The sequence below is a fragment of the Anoplolepis gracilipes genome, chromosome 2 (assembly GCF_047496725.1).
Source record: "Anoplolepis gracilipes chromosome 2, ASM4749672v1, whole genome shotgun sequence".
NCBI lineage: Eukaryota > Metazoa > Arthropoda > Insecta > Hymenoptera > Formicidae > Anoplolepis > Anoplolepis gracilipes.
In genome coordinates, this window is record NC_132971.1 from 10,490,953 (window position 1) to 10,509,244 (window position 18,292).

At 34.3% G+C, this 18,292-nt stretch overlaps 1 protein-coding gene across 7 annotated transcripts; it reads right to left on the minus strand.

Moving 5' to 3' along the window:
- Positions 1–1,906: 1,906 nt before the first annotated feature.
- Nrg (Neuroglian) lies at positions 1,907–16,555 on the minus strand. 7 transcript variants are annotated; one of them, XM_072886920.1, is made up of 13 exons: positions 15,109–15,248; positions 13,938–14,013; positions 12,898–13,030; positions 10,614–12,029; positions 10,077–10,537; positions 9,562–9,918; positions 9,191–9,449; positions 8,774–9,094; positions 8,469–8,688; positions 8,221–8,377; positions 7,869–8,141; positions 7,260–7,352; positions 1,907–6,996 (listed from the first exon to the last, which is right to left on the minus strand). In XM_072886920.1, the coding sequence occupies exons 1-12, from the start codon at positions 15,139–15,141 to the stop codon at positions 7,261–7,263; spliced, it is 3,798 nt and encodes a 1,265-aa protein (XP_072743021.1). In that variant the 5' UTR covers positions 15,142–15,248; the 3' UTR covers positions 1,907–6,996; position 7,260. The 7 variants fall into 7 exon arrangements, with proteins under 7 accessions (XP_072743021.1, XP_072743020.1, XP_072743019.1 ...); XM_072886919.1 differs by lacking the exons at positions 7,260–7,352; positions 15,109–15,248 and adding an exon at positions 16,517–16,555; XM_072886918.1 differs by lacking the exon at positions 7,260–7,352.
- Positions 16,556–18,292: the final 1,737 nt, after the last annotated feature.

The following is an 18,292-nucleotide window of genomic DNA, read 5'->3' on the forward strand; positions in this document are numbered from 1 at the left end:
CTTAAACGCACGCTGAGAAATGTCCAACGATGGATATTGCAAGACGTTCTACGAAAGGAAAAGCAAAGGAATGTCTCCTACACAAAGTACATCGTAGATTCCTTTGATCAATTTTATCTCTGTAAACTATTTTTATAATTGTTACAAAATGAGCTGTATAGAAATGAGAAAAATCTGACGCTGATTCCTACGTTAATCGCGCGATACTTATTTCAAATCAGGAGGTCGCTAGGAGTTTAGGACTCCACATATTTTTACCTCGCTTATTCTCTCTGCGAAAAATAATACAGAGTTAAATTTTATCGAATAAGAAATTCGTGCGGTGATTCTCCACGTATATACGGCTCTCGGTGCAACTTCGCCTGCCGGCAGCGAATTCAATTAGGATTGCGCGGCGGTCGTACAAAAACATTCGATCAGGAATAAACCGGCAGCCTTTTTTTTTTTTTTTTTTTTTTTTGCCTGCCTCGCGGACGCTCTCTTACAACTCGTCTCGCTTTCCCGTGGACCATGTATATAACGCGTACAGGTTGCGTTATCGATTGTACGTTTTATCGTTAGGGACACTTGAGATATTTCCGATAGGACACGCAAACAATTTTCCTACTTGTCTCACAGAGTAGATTCTCTTTCCTTAATCGCAATTTTATCTCATAACGAAAATCTCGGCACCTTTTCGATAAAGATAAATCCTACAATAATTTTCTCCAAATTTGTGTGTAATCTAAAATCGAGCGAACTAATTTTAAAACGGGAAGACAATTGAAAATTATATACAGCATTTCTATACAAATAGAATATTTTTGTCTTTCTAGATTAAGGTGTGATTTTCAGTCTCTTCGAATGTACACTCAAAAAAAATTATCTTGCAACTTAAATAAAAATTTTCTAGGTGTAAAAAATTAACTGAAACAGATAAATTATTAGCAAATACCGTGATACTGCATATATTTTGCTTGCTTAATTTAAATGACAGAGACAGAATTTATATCCGTACTATTAGTGTAAATTTAGACAGAAAATTTTTCTGTGATGCCTATCTTTAAGGCCTATGTCAAGGACAATTATATTTTGTAATTAATATTTGGCATTGGGATCTAAATTTTATAGAGGTATTGCTGGAATATTGCTGTTACAAATTCTATACATGACAAAGAATATTTCTAACAGATACAAAAAGTAGCGATAAATTTTAATTAAGACATCTAGAAATCTATCTACATTGGCAAAATATTTTTTTGAGTGTATAATAACTGTGGATTCTCAAAATTTAAATATTCTTTATTTTATACCGGAGATTCGAATGATCGAAGAATTGCCGTTCGATGCACATGCGAATCGCAGTTATATTTCTGCGGACGGCCCCGATCGTATCTCCCTTTATTCTCCCTCGATCTTTTATTCGTCTGTGGCGCAAACCGCGACGAGGGAGAGAAAGAAAGGATCCAGAGTAGCTCGCAGAAGATCGAGAGAACACAGACGCAAAAAAACCCGTCTGGCATAATCACATTATCGGTCACATCTTGTTCGATTTCGCAGTTAGCGGATTTATCCAGGATGAACTTCTATATTTGAAGAGAACATAAATGTAATTGTTCGAGAATAATTTTAGGCAAACCGATACGTATAATCATTTTAATAAAAATAAAATAAAAGATATATTTATATACATAAAAAATAAATACGTGAGAAAAGAATTCGAAACTATATCTATAAAATATTCTAAAAATTAATATACATATAAGAAACTAAAGGTTATATTAAATTAAATTATATTAAATACTTCATTATTGGACAAAAATGACGAGTGAAGGGAATCGCTATCTCTATTGGATTTATTGAATGTAAAAATCGATGGATGGATCCGAGCTATAATGCTTCTCTTTGTAGATTTCCTCTTCGTTTATTCTTTTCTTTTTTTTTTTTTAATTTCATTGACATGAAAGTTATGCGGGCAAATGTCGAGATGCGCATCGATGCGCGTATTGTGAATGAAAGTAAACTTAAAAGATACAATTATATTCGCATATACAATATAGTGATCTCCGATTTCGGTATCTCGCTGCTTTCACGAAGAGAGACGAGAAGATCTCTCTACAGGGTGGTCCATCCAATCGCGCGATATTCGACAGCTCACTCATGCGTTATGGACGAAAGATGCTTGCACGATGAAAGTTAGGCCAATTTTTTTTTTTTGTGCCTTTTTATATCAATGCGCAAAACTTTTTCTACATAAGCGATTTTCTCTTCGCAATACAATCGAGTCGAGTTAAATTCGAAGCGTTATCAAAGCTGGATGGAGCGCCCTGTGTGCGCGTATCTCTAGAACTCTGCGGTCTTTTAAATCTCGTAGAAAAATTATGTCTAAAATTGTGACAGCCGATGTGAAGGAATGCGCTCGCTCGCTCGCTCGCTCGCTCTCGCTCTCTCTCTCTCTCTCTCTCTTTCTATAGCTGCATGTGTAATAAAACGGCGAAAAAAACACATCGGCACACTATTTAGTAAATATCAAGGTAATATACAATGAAAGACTCGCACGACGATAAGCGGGCACACGTTACATTATATATATGTCATTGAAATTCGTCATCCCTGTATCATTGACTCTTTTTTTTTATGGCAAACGCTCTACGTCTATGATAATCTTATAATGTCTTTAAGTAACTTAAAAATATCGAAAGAGATTCGGAAGTACGTTAGCGCGAGTGTATTATCAACGACCATGATATTATCCTCTCGCGTCTATCATTTAATAATAGGATACGATACAATCTCGATATGATATAATATAATATAATATAATATGATATAATATAATATCGCGATCAATTAACTTAATCGAGAATGAACACTTTGTGCATTAAGAAATAATTGAGATTTCAAAAGAGAGAGAGTCGCCGTAAAAAAAAAAAGAGTCAAGACGCTATAAATACTTTCGGGAATAACGTGTGCGGGCTCGTTGTACAATGAACACTCTTGAGTAGTAAATCACGAACAATTTTTCTCTCTTTGTCGACGCAACTTAATATCAAGCAGAGTAGTAGTATGTGGTAGATATTCTCTCGTCTTCCGTCTCGAAGGAGACACGAGATACGTTAAAATCGACGCACACATCGCACGCCGTAGATACGAAATCGCGCGTAAAGAAACACAATGTTTTTTTTTTTTTTTTTATACAAAGTACAAAACTATAAAAAAAATAAAGAAGAGAAATACAAATATTACAACGTACGAAGAGCTGCTGGTGCGAAAGTATTTGGAAGTTTTTATACATATATATATATATAAATATATATATGTTATAACATTATAGATTAACGAGTCTAAACTGATAGTTTATAATGTGCTGAACGAATGTGTCTCATTACATCCCGAGATAAAAATCGAAAGGCTAGCACAATAGAAAAATACTCTAAAAAAATGCGCTTCCGTGGTGTGTGTGTGTGTGTGTTTTTTTTGTGTATATATATGTCTTGTGACTTGGACATCGAGATTACCAAGATACGTCTATAATTTCAACATTAATTTCGTCATGGTTATTGCTAGCGCGATCATATATCAAGATATTGAGTCGAGAAAATCTTATGTGTCTATCTATTGTATAATTGCGATTTCGAGTAACAGTAAGTTTAAAGATTGCACAGTTGCACCTTCACAATTATATCGACGATATTAGATTGTCTCGTACTGTTAATATCGCAACCTTTCGCTTATATACTTATAAAGCTATAAACCAGGATCATGTGTGAACTCACAAGTGATTCCTTCGCGAATAAACGATTGAATATGACGCTGTTTATCGCAGTACGCAGTCTATAGCATCGTCACACAACCATCTACAAGATTCACGCTCTCTATTTAATTAAGATTTTTTTTTGTTTCTAATATCAATAAATGAATACTGGATATTATAATGGACGTATAATAATACGAAAACGCTCGTATATTATTGCGATATCAGCCGATATTGTGTAAGTAGAAAGAAAAAGTCTTAATCATCGTGTGACGTCCAAGTCACTTGTACAGGATGTTCGGCAAAAAAGACCGTAATAAATATATTTTTTTATCATATTAGAGAGAAAGATACTTTTGCATTCGGTATGTAAAAGGATATCTTTTATAAGAATTCTCGTCATTGAAGAAAGACACGGGCTAGTCCTGTCTGATATCAGGTGATGATATATCATTTAAAAGTACTATAATTCGTGATTCTTTGCGTTATTATACGTATCATAAATATTATACACTCTTTGTACCTATCTTTGTTTCGCTTTATCTTTGTACCTGACATATTTGCTCGCGACACTTTTGCAGACAACCTGTACATCGCATTGACTGCGTTAACTTAACGTTTATCTAAATAAATTTTTTGTACAAATTGTACTTAAAGGTTTAAACAAATTTTAACATCCCATACACTAAGTAATAATAATTATAGTTGCTCTGCTGTGTAATCGTCGCATCCTTTAAAAAATTACTAATAATATTAATAATAATAATAATAATTCATATATAATTAATATATATATATATCTATATAATATCTCTCTTTCTCTTTCTTTCTTCTCTTTTTTCCTCTCTCTCTCTCTCTCTCTCTCTCTCTCTCTCTCTCTCTCTCTCTCTGTATATATATATATTCATATATTTAATATCTTTATATATATATATATATTAAATAATCGTGTAGCATTAGCTTATAATTACTGGATAATAAAAATAATATCAAAAAAGAAAAAAAAAAGTAAACTTTCTCATAAAAATAAAAGGGTTTCAGTGTCGAAGCATGTTTCACATACAAAAGCAACAATTACTTATAGAGGCCTTGCGATTTTTGTTATCTACTTATATAGTGCATGTACAATCTCTCCTCCAATATTACTTTACCCTTTACTATATCCTTTGCATGTATCCTTACTTGTTTGCGCATATATGTATGTAAATATATATATATATATGTATATATATATGTATATGTATATATATATGTATATATATATGTATATATATATGTATATATATATGTATATGTATATATATATATGTATGTATATATATATATGTATATGTATATATATATATATATATATATATGTATGTATGTATATATATATATATATATATATATATATATATATATATATATATATATATATGTGTGTGTATGAGTTTGTTAATAATGAAAGAGTGTAAGTGCATGACAATTGTAGATTATATAATTTATTCGTTTAGATTTGGCCCTTTTTCGGCAGAGTAAAAATTGATCGCGGCTAAAGGATCTTAGAATAACCGTTCATTAGAAGATTAAAGTTAAAATCAGTCGAAGCCAGATTGTGACACTTTCTTTTACATTGTCCGTCAGTTTCAAGATTGCATGTAAATGTATAGTATTATTCATTGTGTTCATATATCGTTCTCCCGCTTTAAATTTAGATTTAATTTTTATTTATTAATTACAAAAACTTTAAATAATATGATCTTTTTACATAAATCATATATTCACTCTATTAATATATAAAATGGTAAAAACTTTCTATAGATATTTTTCTACTTACACTGTGCACCAATTTCACAATAAAGCTTTACTTATTCGAATGAAAGCATTTATCGCGAAGACTACGATTAATACGTTCCGTTTAAAGCATGAATGTTATTTTTACGCTTAGAAATAAGTAATTTCATTATCATAAATATTTTCCAATATAGGCACTAAGATTTAATACTTTGAATATATTTCAATATATATTTCAATATATATTTATATATATAGTCACTCGAATATAATATACTACTAGAATAAAAGATATTCTGTTAAAAATAGATTTTATTGTTTATCGATACAAGTATTTAATTGTCTTAAAAGAGAGAAAAATATTTTCTGCTTATACGCTTATGCCTAACAGTTCTGTACATATGTGATAGAAAATATTATATTTTTTTTTATCGTATTTATTTCTCTAAATTATTTCAATATATTGTCAAATCTCTCTTTATGAACATAATCCAAGTGGATATTACAAAATACTTTTGAAGAGCAATTTATAATTTAGCAGGAAAAATTTTCAATATGTGACAAAACTACTAGCATAAATATATATAGATAAGCAAATTACTTGAAAAGTGACAGATGTACAAATACTTGTATCAGATAAGCAATAATGTTTACTCTTAGCAGAACAAATTTTCAAATCTTTCTTGCAATTACAGCACTTGACGCTATGTTAAAAGATATAAATATGTCGATAAATTCAGAAATCAACGCGCGTCATGTTGCAAAACATTGGATACTACATGCAGTCTTAAAAGTATTTCACAAGTCTGGAACAATTCGTATACCTTGTCACCAATCGGCGTGTCCAACTCAATCTGGCTCTGTCAAATTACGATCAATGCTAGAATAGTTTCTACGATACTATTTCCATAAATAGCTTGCACGCTATGAAACACCTACAGTTTCTGGGTTTTATAATTAAAATAGAAACATACTCTTGTAATGTGTATCAGGGCTTGACAATGAAATAAAAAAGAGAATAATAATTGTAGCGAAAATTGATCTATTTTTGCTACATGTTCAAATATGCTAGTTAAAAAAGAAAGAAAAGAAAAAAGTTTCGGAATGTTTTTTAATATTTGAGGAATTCAAATAAAGCATCCGATTATTACAGATCGGAAATTTACGGATAAAAGACAGTCATGGTTTCTTCTATGAAAATTATGAAACCCAAAACCCCAGAGTCTAATTGGCAGTATAGTGTTGGACATTGCGCCCAGCGCAAGGTGCATAGCAGAGCTGCTGCAGTAGCTAAGGATCGGGCGGATCCTTAACCGTAACGAGAAAACGTTTTTTTTTTTCTTTTTCTTTTTTATGCGACTTTGATTAATATAGCTGCGGATGTTACACGTACGTGGCCATAGTACCAGTTGGAATTGATGGTGTTTCCTCTGGTCTACCTTTAGGTCCGTATTGTCCGATGAAGGATCCATCTTCAGTGAAGCGACCTAGAACAAACAAACGGATTCCAAACTTTGTACCGAATTCTATATTGCTCTTATACGGAAAATGTAGAATAGATATGAATCTGTGTGTATATTAAAATTTTTTGCTTTGAAATGACACACACTAATGGATGTGGTTAGAAATCTTAGCATGCAACTTGGTAAAATATTAAATTATGTATCAAATCCAACATTTATTTTTGTTTCGAAGCTTAAATGCAGTGGTTTAATAAGCATTAAAAAAAACATGTTTGTGTCAAACTTACCTTAGACTAGAGTAGCAAATGCTTGCGAATTTGGTTCCTGCTTACGATGTCGGCCATATTGACCAATGAAAGAACCATCTTCGTTCATGCCCTCTGTATTGATTCAAGCAAAATGTGTAAAGCAAATAAATAAAGTGTATAATAAAAATATAAATTGAATATAATAAGATGAAAATAAAAATCTAAGAGATAAAAATATAAATGTTGAAAAATAAATATAATTAGCTTATGCAATTGCAACTGTGTAATAATGAAATATATGAAAGGGAAAAGCATTTGCATGATGTAAAAAAAATTTCGTGACAATCTCAGCTGTGCTCACACTGTGAGATGTCGTTATTTCGTGCTACTTTTATATGAAAATATTCAGAAATTTGATATTGTCTATATCACAATAATTCAATAATACATACCCAAGCTATTTTATCATACTGTTGTAATACATATGCAAATGAATCTAATCAATCATCACATTTGATACAATCGAAAAACGAATTCGTGCACAATAAATATACTTTTAATTGTATATGTATATCACTAGACTTTTCTAATACTCTAATATTCCTGAGAGCCCTTATTGTGCAAGTTGTGTAAGATTGTATAACCAACCTGTATCACCGTCGCCATACTCCGCCATGGAGTCTGTGTCAGATTCAGGATGTTTACCATCCTGATGAGAAGACGATGCCAGGGACGCGCGTCCGCCAGCCGATTTAGTATCCAATGGTTGCGAATATTCGTGGAATCCGCCCTCTTCAGGGTAATCCCCACGACCGGCGGCCAATTCTCGCTCATGCACCGCATACTTTCCACCTCTATTTCGTTTAATTACGCAAACGATTATCAGCACTAGGAGGAGGATAGCGATCGCCAGCATCATTCCTGTCGAAATTCGTAGCGCTCTTTAGCATATGTCAGTCTCGCAAAAGTCCGTTTCAATAATGTTATTAAGAAGTATTACCTATAAACCAGCCAGCTGTCGCGACATTCTCCTTAGGTTGAATAATTGGTCCTTCACTGCTTGTCTCTACTTCTTGAGATTCGCTTTCAGTTACGTAGATTCCATCGACAGCAACAATCGACATCACGTAGATTTCACCGCTTTGAAGACCACGAACCTGTAAATTTTTTTTTTTTTGTTAAATATGCATAATCTTTATTTTTCATGCAATAAATATTATCTATCATTAGTTTACTATGCAAACTTACAGTGATATATTTCGTCAGATATTCCGGCTCAGTCGTCAAAGATATCGTTTCACCCTTAAGCTTATACTTAACGAAGAAATGACTACCTGGATTGCCGTTCAAATTTGGTAACCAAATCACTCTCACGTTTGAATATCCATTTTCCACTGGTATAGTTTCCCATGTAAATTGTGGGACGTCAGGTCGTTGAGACGGTCGTGTCTTTTGTTCGATAAAATAGCTACAAATATATATTAAAATTAAAGTATAATATTTATTATCTTGTAGAAATGTTACTAATATTTTTATGTTGTTGTAGAACTTACTCATTGCCTTCGCCGATTCTAGTTGTGGCACGTATGTGAACGCGGTATATTGTGTCAGGCCCTAACCCGGCTAATTTGGCAGTCGTGGCGTTTGGATTCAAAACATGCGGTTTCCTCTCGAGTAAAGTTCCTAATTTTGTGCCATTTACAACCTGATAATAGATTCTATATCCGGTTAAGATGCCATTTGGCTCTGCGGGTCGCGTCCACACGAGAAACAGAGCGCTGGATCCCATTGGAAATGCTTCTAAACTGAGTACTGTTCCCGGAACTCCTTCCGGTGTATCGAAGGACAAAGTCTCGGATGCAGGACCGGTGTATCTATATATCCCATAAATACGTTATTATAATGATGTAAAGTAGTAAGAAACAGTACAATTATCGAATACGTAGTATATATCCAATGTTTTTCATTACCTGCCGTTGTAAGCGAGTATCCTCACATTATTCTTGCTGTACGGGACAAACTTTGAGACCGTCACATGCGTTCTGTTGCCGCCGCGAATGTCAATCTCGCGCATTCCCTTCTCGCCTTCCTTATCTGTCCATGTCTGAATCTTGTATCCCTTTAGTTCACCCCTCACCGATTCTTCCGGTACTGGGCTCCACGATAGCTGAGCGGATGTGCTCGACTTTACCTGATTCAGTGTAAAATTACCTGGCGCTTGCAGAGGTACTGAAATGGAGTGATTTAAAGATATTATATCGTATACAATTATCGATTGCCAAATATAGTTGGCAATCTTAATGTTAGTTAATAATAAGATAATTTTTCATATAGATTATACCATCTTCTCCGGAATATCCGATAACTTCTTCGGCCGAAGTTTTACTCTCTCCTTTCTCGTTTATCGCGACGACCTTAATCTTGTATCTTTGATATGTAGGTTGATTTTCCACAAGCAAATTGTTTCTCCTCCAATCATTTAAATCTTGTATAGTCCATCTTTCACCTGGTATATCTCTCTTGTAATACACTCGGTACATAAATCTGGGAGCATTGTGCTCTACCTGCGGCATAGTCGTCCACGAAATAACTAAATTTTGTGGTGTGGTGCCTTTGCCAATAACATTGTCCGGATTTTTATAAGGGACATCCGGTAAAGTGGTACAAATGTCGCTGTGCGGTGATGGTAGAGATGGACCTGTTGTAAATACAAATATTAAAATTTATATTCTTGTTCCTTTAAAAACACATTACAAAGTCGCATTACAATGGCATGTAAAAAATAGCGACTAATTCAAAGCACTGAATTATAAGTATCATGCAATGCATATAGCTTTTTAATTTTCAAAGTCTTACCTATCTTATTCCAAGCAAGAACACGGAATGTGTAATTAGCCCACGGTGACATAGGCACTGAATATCTCTGCTCAGTGGCAGGAACGAAATCTTTGGATATTTCCCAAGTATCTGGCGTAAAGCTGGTATTGTATTGGATAGTATAGCGCAGAATGGGTGCTCTGTTATCGCCCATGGGTATCCATTGAACGATGGCTTCCGTGGACATGCACGTGATCCCGATTAATCTCGGTGCATTAGGTACATCCTGAACTATCAATGTCGCTTGCGCTCTCGCTTCGTCCAAATCAGTGTGTGCGACGCAAGTATAAGTACCGGAATCCAATTCGGTTGTCTTTGTGATCATCAGAGAATAATCGGAACTCCGTATAAATCTCGGTTCCATTTCGAAATCTATCGGTTCACCATTGCTCAACCAGTCTATGATCAGAGGTAGACTGGGATCAGTAACAGCATTGCACCTAAACGAACACAAAAAGGAAAGATCAAAAACAAAGTTTCTAATTTTATATAGTTTCAAGATGATTTTTCATTTACCTAAATGTGGCAGTGGCGCCCGCCGCGACTTCATAATCCTCTGGCTCATCCGTTATTCTAGTATGTTCTTTTACGACCAATTCGGCGGATGCCTTTACTTCGCCGAATTTATTGGAGGCGTGACACGTATAAACACCCGCGTCCAAGAATATAATGTCTTTAATCTCCAAATCGCCTGTGTCCAAAGTTTTGTAACGACCGCCAGTCAACTCTTGTCCGCTCCTGATCCACTTGACCTCCGGTTTGGGGGCGCCGAAAACGCGACATGTGATTCGCACGGTTTTGCCATCAACCGTGCTCATGTCCGTGGGCGGTTGGGTGATATCCGGATCAAGCGCCAGCACATTCACGTACACGTCTTTGTAAACGTATCCCAACGAGTTAGTGGCGTTACATCCATAGTTACCCGTGTCATTCTTTATCAGCTTCTCAATGATGATAGAATTCGACGTAACCCGCCGCCTGACGTTCGGCCGCGCCTCGGATATTGGTTTGCCATTGTGTATCCACTTGATCTCGGGAACGGGCACTCCACTAGCCTCGCATCTAATTTCCACGGTCTCATCTTCTGCGGCATTCACAAATTCTGGCTCGACCGTGAAATACGGAACAGCTAACACGTTCAAGTTCATCGAGTACGACTGAGCAGTGCCCACTCCGTTCGATGCCTCGCAAGTATACGTTCCCTCATCCTCGAAAGTGACGTGCTTTATGACGAGAGATTTGCCGTAGTTACCTTGAGTTATCCTGTCGCTCGGATTAATAAGTTCACCGTTTTTGCTCCAAACGATCTGCGGCAAGGGTGTTCCACCATATATACAATATAGCTCTACTTTTTTGCCACGCAGAGCGACCTCATTTTTTCTGCTGACATATTGTCTCTCAGGGTGATACTTGTTCTGGCCGGCGGACGCGCCTGTAGAAATTACATTTAGCAAAACCTTATTGCCTAATTTGTATTCGTTTCTGAACACAGATGTGGCAGCACAGGCATAGTAAAAGTCATCCGAGGCATCACCCCTCGTGACATTGCTGAACCAGAGATTACCCTCCGGATCCAGAGTCATTCTCGAGTTATTGATTGACTTGATACCACCGGTAATATCCTGAATTAACCAATAAACGTTCGGCTTAGGCCAGCCGTCGGGTGGTTGGCAGGTAAGTTTGAAGGGAGAACCCTCACTAGCGCTCACAGTTATCGGATTTTCATCTTTGAAAGAATTCAATTCTGCCTTTCGAACAAACACAGAGTTTGACGTGGCTATACCCCACTCGTTCTCTGCGAAGCATTGATATTGTCCTAGATCTTCGTCTCTTGGTCTTGAGATTACTAAAGTACCTCTACCAGGTTGTTGAGAAATACGATCATCATATGCTGGCCACTCAAAGTTTTTCCCATTTTTAATCCAACGGTATCTATAATATAGAAAATGTATATAATATCTTTATATTTATATAATATTTAAATATAACATTAGATTTTGTATGTTAATATATTTGATATATGTTATTATAAATCTTATATCTAATTATATTTAAATAAGTAATAATACTGTATGTATATTATATTCATACATATAAATCTCATACAGAAAATTACGACACACGTATAATACATTATGCATATAAAAAAGTTGAAAAAATGCATGTTACATAATAATGAATATACTTCTGCATACAAAATATCGAAGCAATATTTATAGTGTACAATGATAAATGTTTAACATCAAAGTTCTTTAAATTGAATAATTTTCATAAATTTATTTAAGAAACTGTATATAAAAAACTCTGTCCATATGTTCTTATGTTCATATAAGACAGATATCTATGTATTAGTGACGATTACTTCATACATCCTAAAGTTATGAGATCATCTTTGTAATTAAGAGCGGCCAGTTGTACCGACTGCACGAGATGAATGAGCTTGATTACTGTAAGTGCAATGAAACTTTACGAGTAAAAGATGTCTCCAAAGTACATTTTCCGTTCTTGAGCAATTTAGCGAAAGTGTCAGAATGTATTTACATAATAGCTATTTCCTTGATGGCATCTTAGACATTGTCTAATAGCGTCAAAGAATATGTCAGAGTATGCTCAAACTATTGACATAGAGATACATAAAAAAATATTTATTATATATTATATATAATAATATATAATGTATAATAAATATTTGTAATTCTATATACATATAACAAATAAGTTAGAAAAAAAAACAGATTTTTTTACTCTCTATGTGTAACAAATAAGCCTTAAAGAAAAAAAAAAAAAAACAGATACATACGTTGGAGCTGGTTCTCCTTCTGCTTCACATTCAATTAAAAATGGTTTATCATTCTCGTTGATTTTTGCTTGGACCACTTGAAACAACTGTTCATCTGTTGGTGGCTGTTTAGATATCCGTGGCGGCGATTGAACTAATAATAAAAAAATGTATTAGAGTAATCATGCTATTGAAAAAAAAAGTAAACTAGTAAAGAAGATAAATTACACGTATAATAACAAATATAATCTAAAAAAGACAATCTAAAAAAGACACAGAAAATACATTCATATTGCTTATATTTAATACAATGACTTTGCTATGATGATCCTAATAATTTTTAACTTTAGCTTAATTATAGTAAGGAGCAATTGCAGTATAAATTGATTGAAATTAATTAATATGTATGATAATAAAATATAGAGAAAATAAAAGCTCACACAGATATTATGTGGGAAAAAAAATTAATGTTCTTCAAAGTATATGTACAAAAATACATATACACATACAGGTACTTATTAAAAATAAAAAATCGATGATAGAAATAATCTTACAGATTGTATGTGTGTATGTATATGTATAAAGAGGGAAATTATATCCTGCATAAAATATAATCATAATAAAATTCACAGAGAAAATTTATAAAACATTGTTAGACAGTATCATTCTTTCTTTCATATGTTTTGGCAATCAGAGCAATCTATGCACAAATATGATTGTGTAGATGTACAAATATTATGAGAAGTGTATATTTAAAAAAATAGATAAATACATGTAAGTGTACAAAAGCATAGCAGCCTTATGTAAGGAAGTTTGTTTTGTACAGAAATGTTTTGTGTAAATAAAAATTACTCTTGTGTAACAGAAAGCACAATTATCTCTAACAATTTTTATAACAGTGTCTTTCACCTTCTACATAATCCGGGACACGTACTATAATTAAAAATTAAAAATTACAATTTTAATGGCAAAATTTATTACAATACTATAAAGTTCATATTATGTATTAATAATAATTAAAAAAAAAACTAATAAGAGTGATATAAATTATTTATACTCACTTATAGCTGATGTCCCCAGCACCAGGGTGGAAATAACGCACACAATAAGCTTCATGGTCACAATGTACTTGGAAAGCTAAAAAAAAAAAAAAAACAAAATGTTCTATTAAAAAGAAAAAAAATTAAATCATCATTAAAAGAAGAAACATATATTGTTTTAAAAATTATTTTCTTAGCGATGAAATTTTTTCGATTTTACTAAAACGGATAATTGATAAAATTTTCCACGTGTTCTATTCTATAATATTCGTAACACTTGTAACGCTCGACAAAAGCGACAACGTAGTGCGAGATTACTTACTAATTAATTACGCATCACCCTCCCCCCCCCCGTACACTTTTGCTATTACGGTAAATACAAAATTGCACGCACATTTATACGCAATGTACGTATATAACACGCGCGTGCGCCCAGGCATTTATGTATCGCCGCAAAATCGAAGCTGACCCAATTATATCTGAAATTTTCAAATTTGCCGGGATGTTATGACAAGGTGGTTGCTAATAGAGACGCATGAAAAAATGGGCGTGCACCGCGTCGCAAAAATTAAAAAAAAGAAAAGTCAATAATAAAGCAGACTCAACAAACAATGCCTAACACAAATATATACGCGGGTCGATTATCGATACGATTATTACACGAGGACAGGCCTAAAACGTCGGGAAAATAGGAGAAGAATTTGCCTAATTCGTCAACCTTCGCGTGAAAAAGTCGTCTCTCACCGACCGCAGCATCGATGACGGGACTCGTTCGCTCGATGATCTCACTCACCGTCCTTCGTCGCAAAATCTCGCGGGACGCGACCCTCCCGTCTGCCCGTCCGTCTTTTTTTGAAAAGGACAATTTTCACGACGAATCCTACGACGACATAGAACGCATAGTTTCGGAGAGAAATTCTCCGTTCTCTCTCTCTCTCTCTCTCTTTCTCGACGATAAACACACGACAGAACGTTGCGGCGAAAAACAGGAAGGCAGGGGCAGCAAAAAGCGGGCACACCCGCAAGATAGCATTGATCGCCCAACGCCGTCGGTATCCACCTACCCGTCTCTCTTTTTCTCTTTCTCTCTCTCTCTCTCGTCTCTACGGCTGTAATCGCTTTTCGTCGATCTCGTCTTGCCAATCGACCAGATTGAGGGCCGGTGATCGCCGATTAATAATCACAGACTCACCGATCTCGGGCGGTGCGTTACAGTATCCAGCATGTCGTCATCACCACTAAACCATCATCGAAAAACTGCGGAAACCACTGACTCGGATACGTAACTCGCCGTACGGTACCGTGCTCTTGTGCGTGTGCGTGTGACGTCTTGCATATGTGTGTGTGAGTGTGTATATTTATCGTATCTACTTATCGACGAAAGATAATTTATTAAACCGTTTTATCATTAGAGATTAGTCCGGCCGATGGTTAATATTTTGTAATTATAATATATTGGCGGTAATCATATACATATACATATATATTTATAAATGTTGCTAGCGGTAATTATATCAGTTTTATTTATTTAACTAAAAATTAATCAAGTGTTTCAATTTGCATATTAATAATAAATTACTGTTTTGAAGTATTTAATATTATTGGAATAACTCTAATTATATGCTTGTGACAGTTTAAATGGATATACTCTTATCCTACGACATTTTCGGCCCGGAATCTTCCCCCTGATCCTACGACAAAAATTTGAGAGTGGGGGTATAATTCCCCTTTCGCGGTCGTAGCATGAAAGGATTTTTTGTCGTAGGATAAGAGGTTCGACTGTATCTAATTATTTGTATATTGATTTCCTTAATATAAGATTATAAAACAATATTTTATATTGTCTGATTGTCCATCCCCCTGTTTCTTTCGTTCTTTTCTTTTTTATTTTTAAAATTTTTCCTACTTTTCTTTCTTTCTCCATACGGCACAGAAAGGCTAAAAGACATCTTAAAGATATCTAAAAAACAATGAGAAGTCTTTAAGTCATGTTTAAGTCATCTTTTAGGGACATATGCCCTGGGTTTTCTTTTTTACTTTTTCTTTCATCTCAATATTCTATTTCTTTATAAAAGGAAGAAAAAAGTATAAAGATAATCTAAAAAGAAGTATAAATATAAATAACTTTGTTAATGTTAAACTACTTTTGTCACTTGGAATTTTTCTTCCGCAGCCAGAAAACACTCTCAAGCATTCAAGATTTCAAATACGACAGACAGAATTTTGAAATGTCATATATAGGTAAAAATTCACACTTTTCCTTTAGGCCGGTTCAACAATAGCTGTCTACAATAGAATAAATCTGAAAGAGAATGGTCCTGCTCCCCGTTTTTGTTCAAACTTATAGCCAGTGTCGGTTTTAACATAACTGTCACCCCGGGCAAAAATGATCGTGGCGCTCCACTTAAGGGCACAAATATCAATTAGTAATTTTCAGTAATTAGCATGACTGCACATATGACAATTCGAAATTCTAAGTCTAAAAACTTTCTATAGTTTTACTCAGAACTAACGACGTGCACGTTAGAAAGTTGCAAAAGTTAATAAATCACAGTTAGACAGCTATTGTAAATATATATTACGACTATAGACAAACTTACTTTTTTAGTCGAACTCAAGTCCATGGTGGAAAGAATAAGCAAGGTGAATCATTCTGCATATCATGGGCGGAGCCTAAATTTTTAACCAATCTTACATTATCTCACAGATCAAAGAATCAGTGGGAGCTTTCCAGCAAGACACAGTGTAGCACAGTGTCCACTAGTGTGAGAGAGAACATATCAGTGTGTCTCACTCACACTAGTGGACACTGTGTTACACTGTGTTTTGCTGGAAAGCTCCCATTGTTGGCTATATAGAATCCCTATCGGCACACATGTTGTTAAAATGTGTTTATAAAAGATCCACAGGATATAAAAATATGTTTTAACATTCTATGGATTTCTTAAAAACATGTGTGCTGTTAGGAATTATGCTTTGAAATACTCCTTGATTGGTTGATTGCGCCCCTCTCCTTTTTAGACGACTGCGCACCGGATGATACAGCTTATATATTTTTTCCACCATGCTCAAGTGAGTTAGATTAAACGTTGAACTCGGCGAGGACGAATTTTTCTGTTCTATTTTGTGTTACTTCGTAATCGTTATTCAATTAGGTAAGTGTAAATATATTGAAGTTATTATTTTCTGTCTCGATGACTCATTGTCAGCAAAAGTGCTATGAAAAAAGAACAGATAAACATATATATGTTTTTTCGTCTCATGGTTAATAGATTAATAATTCAAATTACGAATGATGATTATGGGCGCCTTCATTTATGCAGCAGTCAGCGCAGCCGTGTGGACTATAGTTTAGAGTTTGTCTTTCTTCTACTACAGTCGGACCTCTTAGCCTACGACCCTCTTATGCTACGAAACCTCTTATCCTATGACAAAAAATCTTCTCATGCTACGACCGCGAAAGGGGAATTATACTCTCACTCTCAAATTTTTGTCGTAGGATCAGAGGTTTAAGGGGAAGATTCCGGACTGAAAATGTCATAGGATAAGAGGTCCGACTGTAATATGGAGGAAAAAAGATATGGACTCTGAACTGTATATAGTACATACACGTAGCTGCGCTGACTGCTGCATAAGGCCGAGTCTACAATAGCTGTAGTAAGCCTTAAGTCGTAAAAAATGAACCATTTATATTCATTATTCTTCTCTAAAGTCAATTGTAATTAGTTAATTTTTTACAGCTTAAGGATTACTACACCTATTGTAGACCCGGCCTAAACAAAAGCATCTTACGTGATTGATGTTGTGTAATATTAAGATTGTTTTTTATTCCTGCACTTCTAAACTAGTGCAGTAAGTTTGAATGAGAAAAAGTATATTTGTCCTATTCCAACTTATTGCACTAATTCAGAAATACAGGAATAAAAAACAAACCTATTTTTTATCAAATAGATTCAAAATTCTCACGATTCTTCTGGATTTATAAATAATATTCGAAACAAGATTTTTTTTTAAATGAGTTTTATGTTACGAAGATATTATAATATAATTTTTCTTTTTTTTAAGGAGAATACAATGGATTGGAAACAAGAGAGAATATTTCTTTTCAAAAGAGATTTAATTGCTTTGTCGCCGGATATGTGAAGGCTCACATACAAAATTTGGTTCGCATCAAAATTAATGCGCAAGTATCCGGTAGCATACTATAGTATTATCGACATGATATTAAGCTTTAACGGGGTAGAAGAATGGTTTTCTATATCAAAGCACATTTTTTTCTCCACAAACGCAATGCAAGCTCTAGGTGTTCTTATCTCTTATTGTAGAAAGAAAAAATTGGCTTAAAGGAGAAATAGCGTCCCGTTGCATAATTTGCT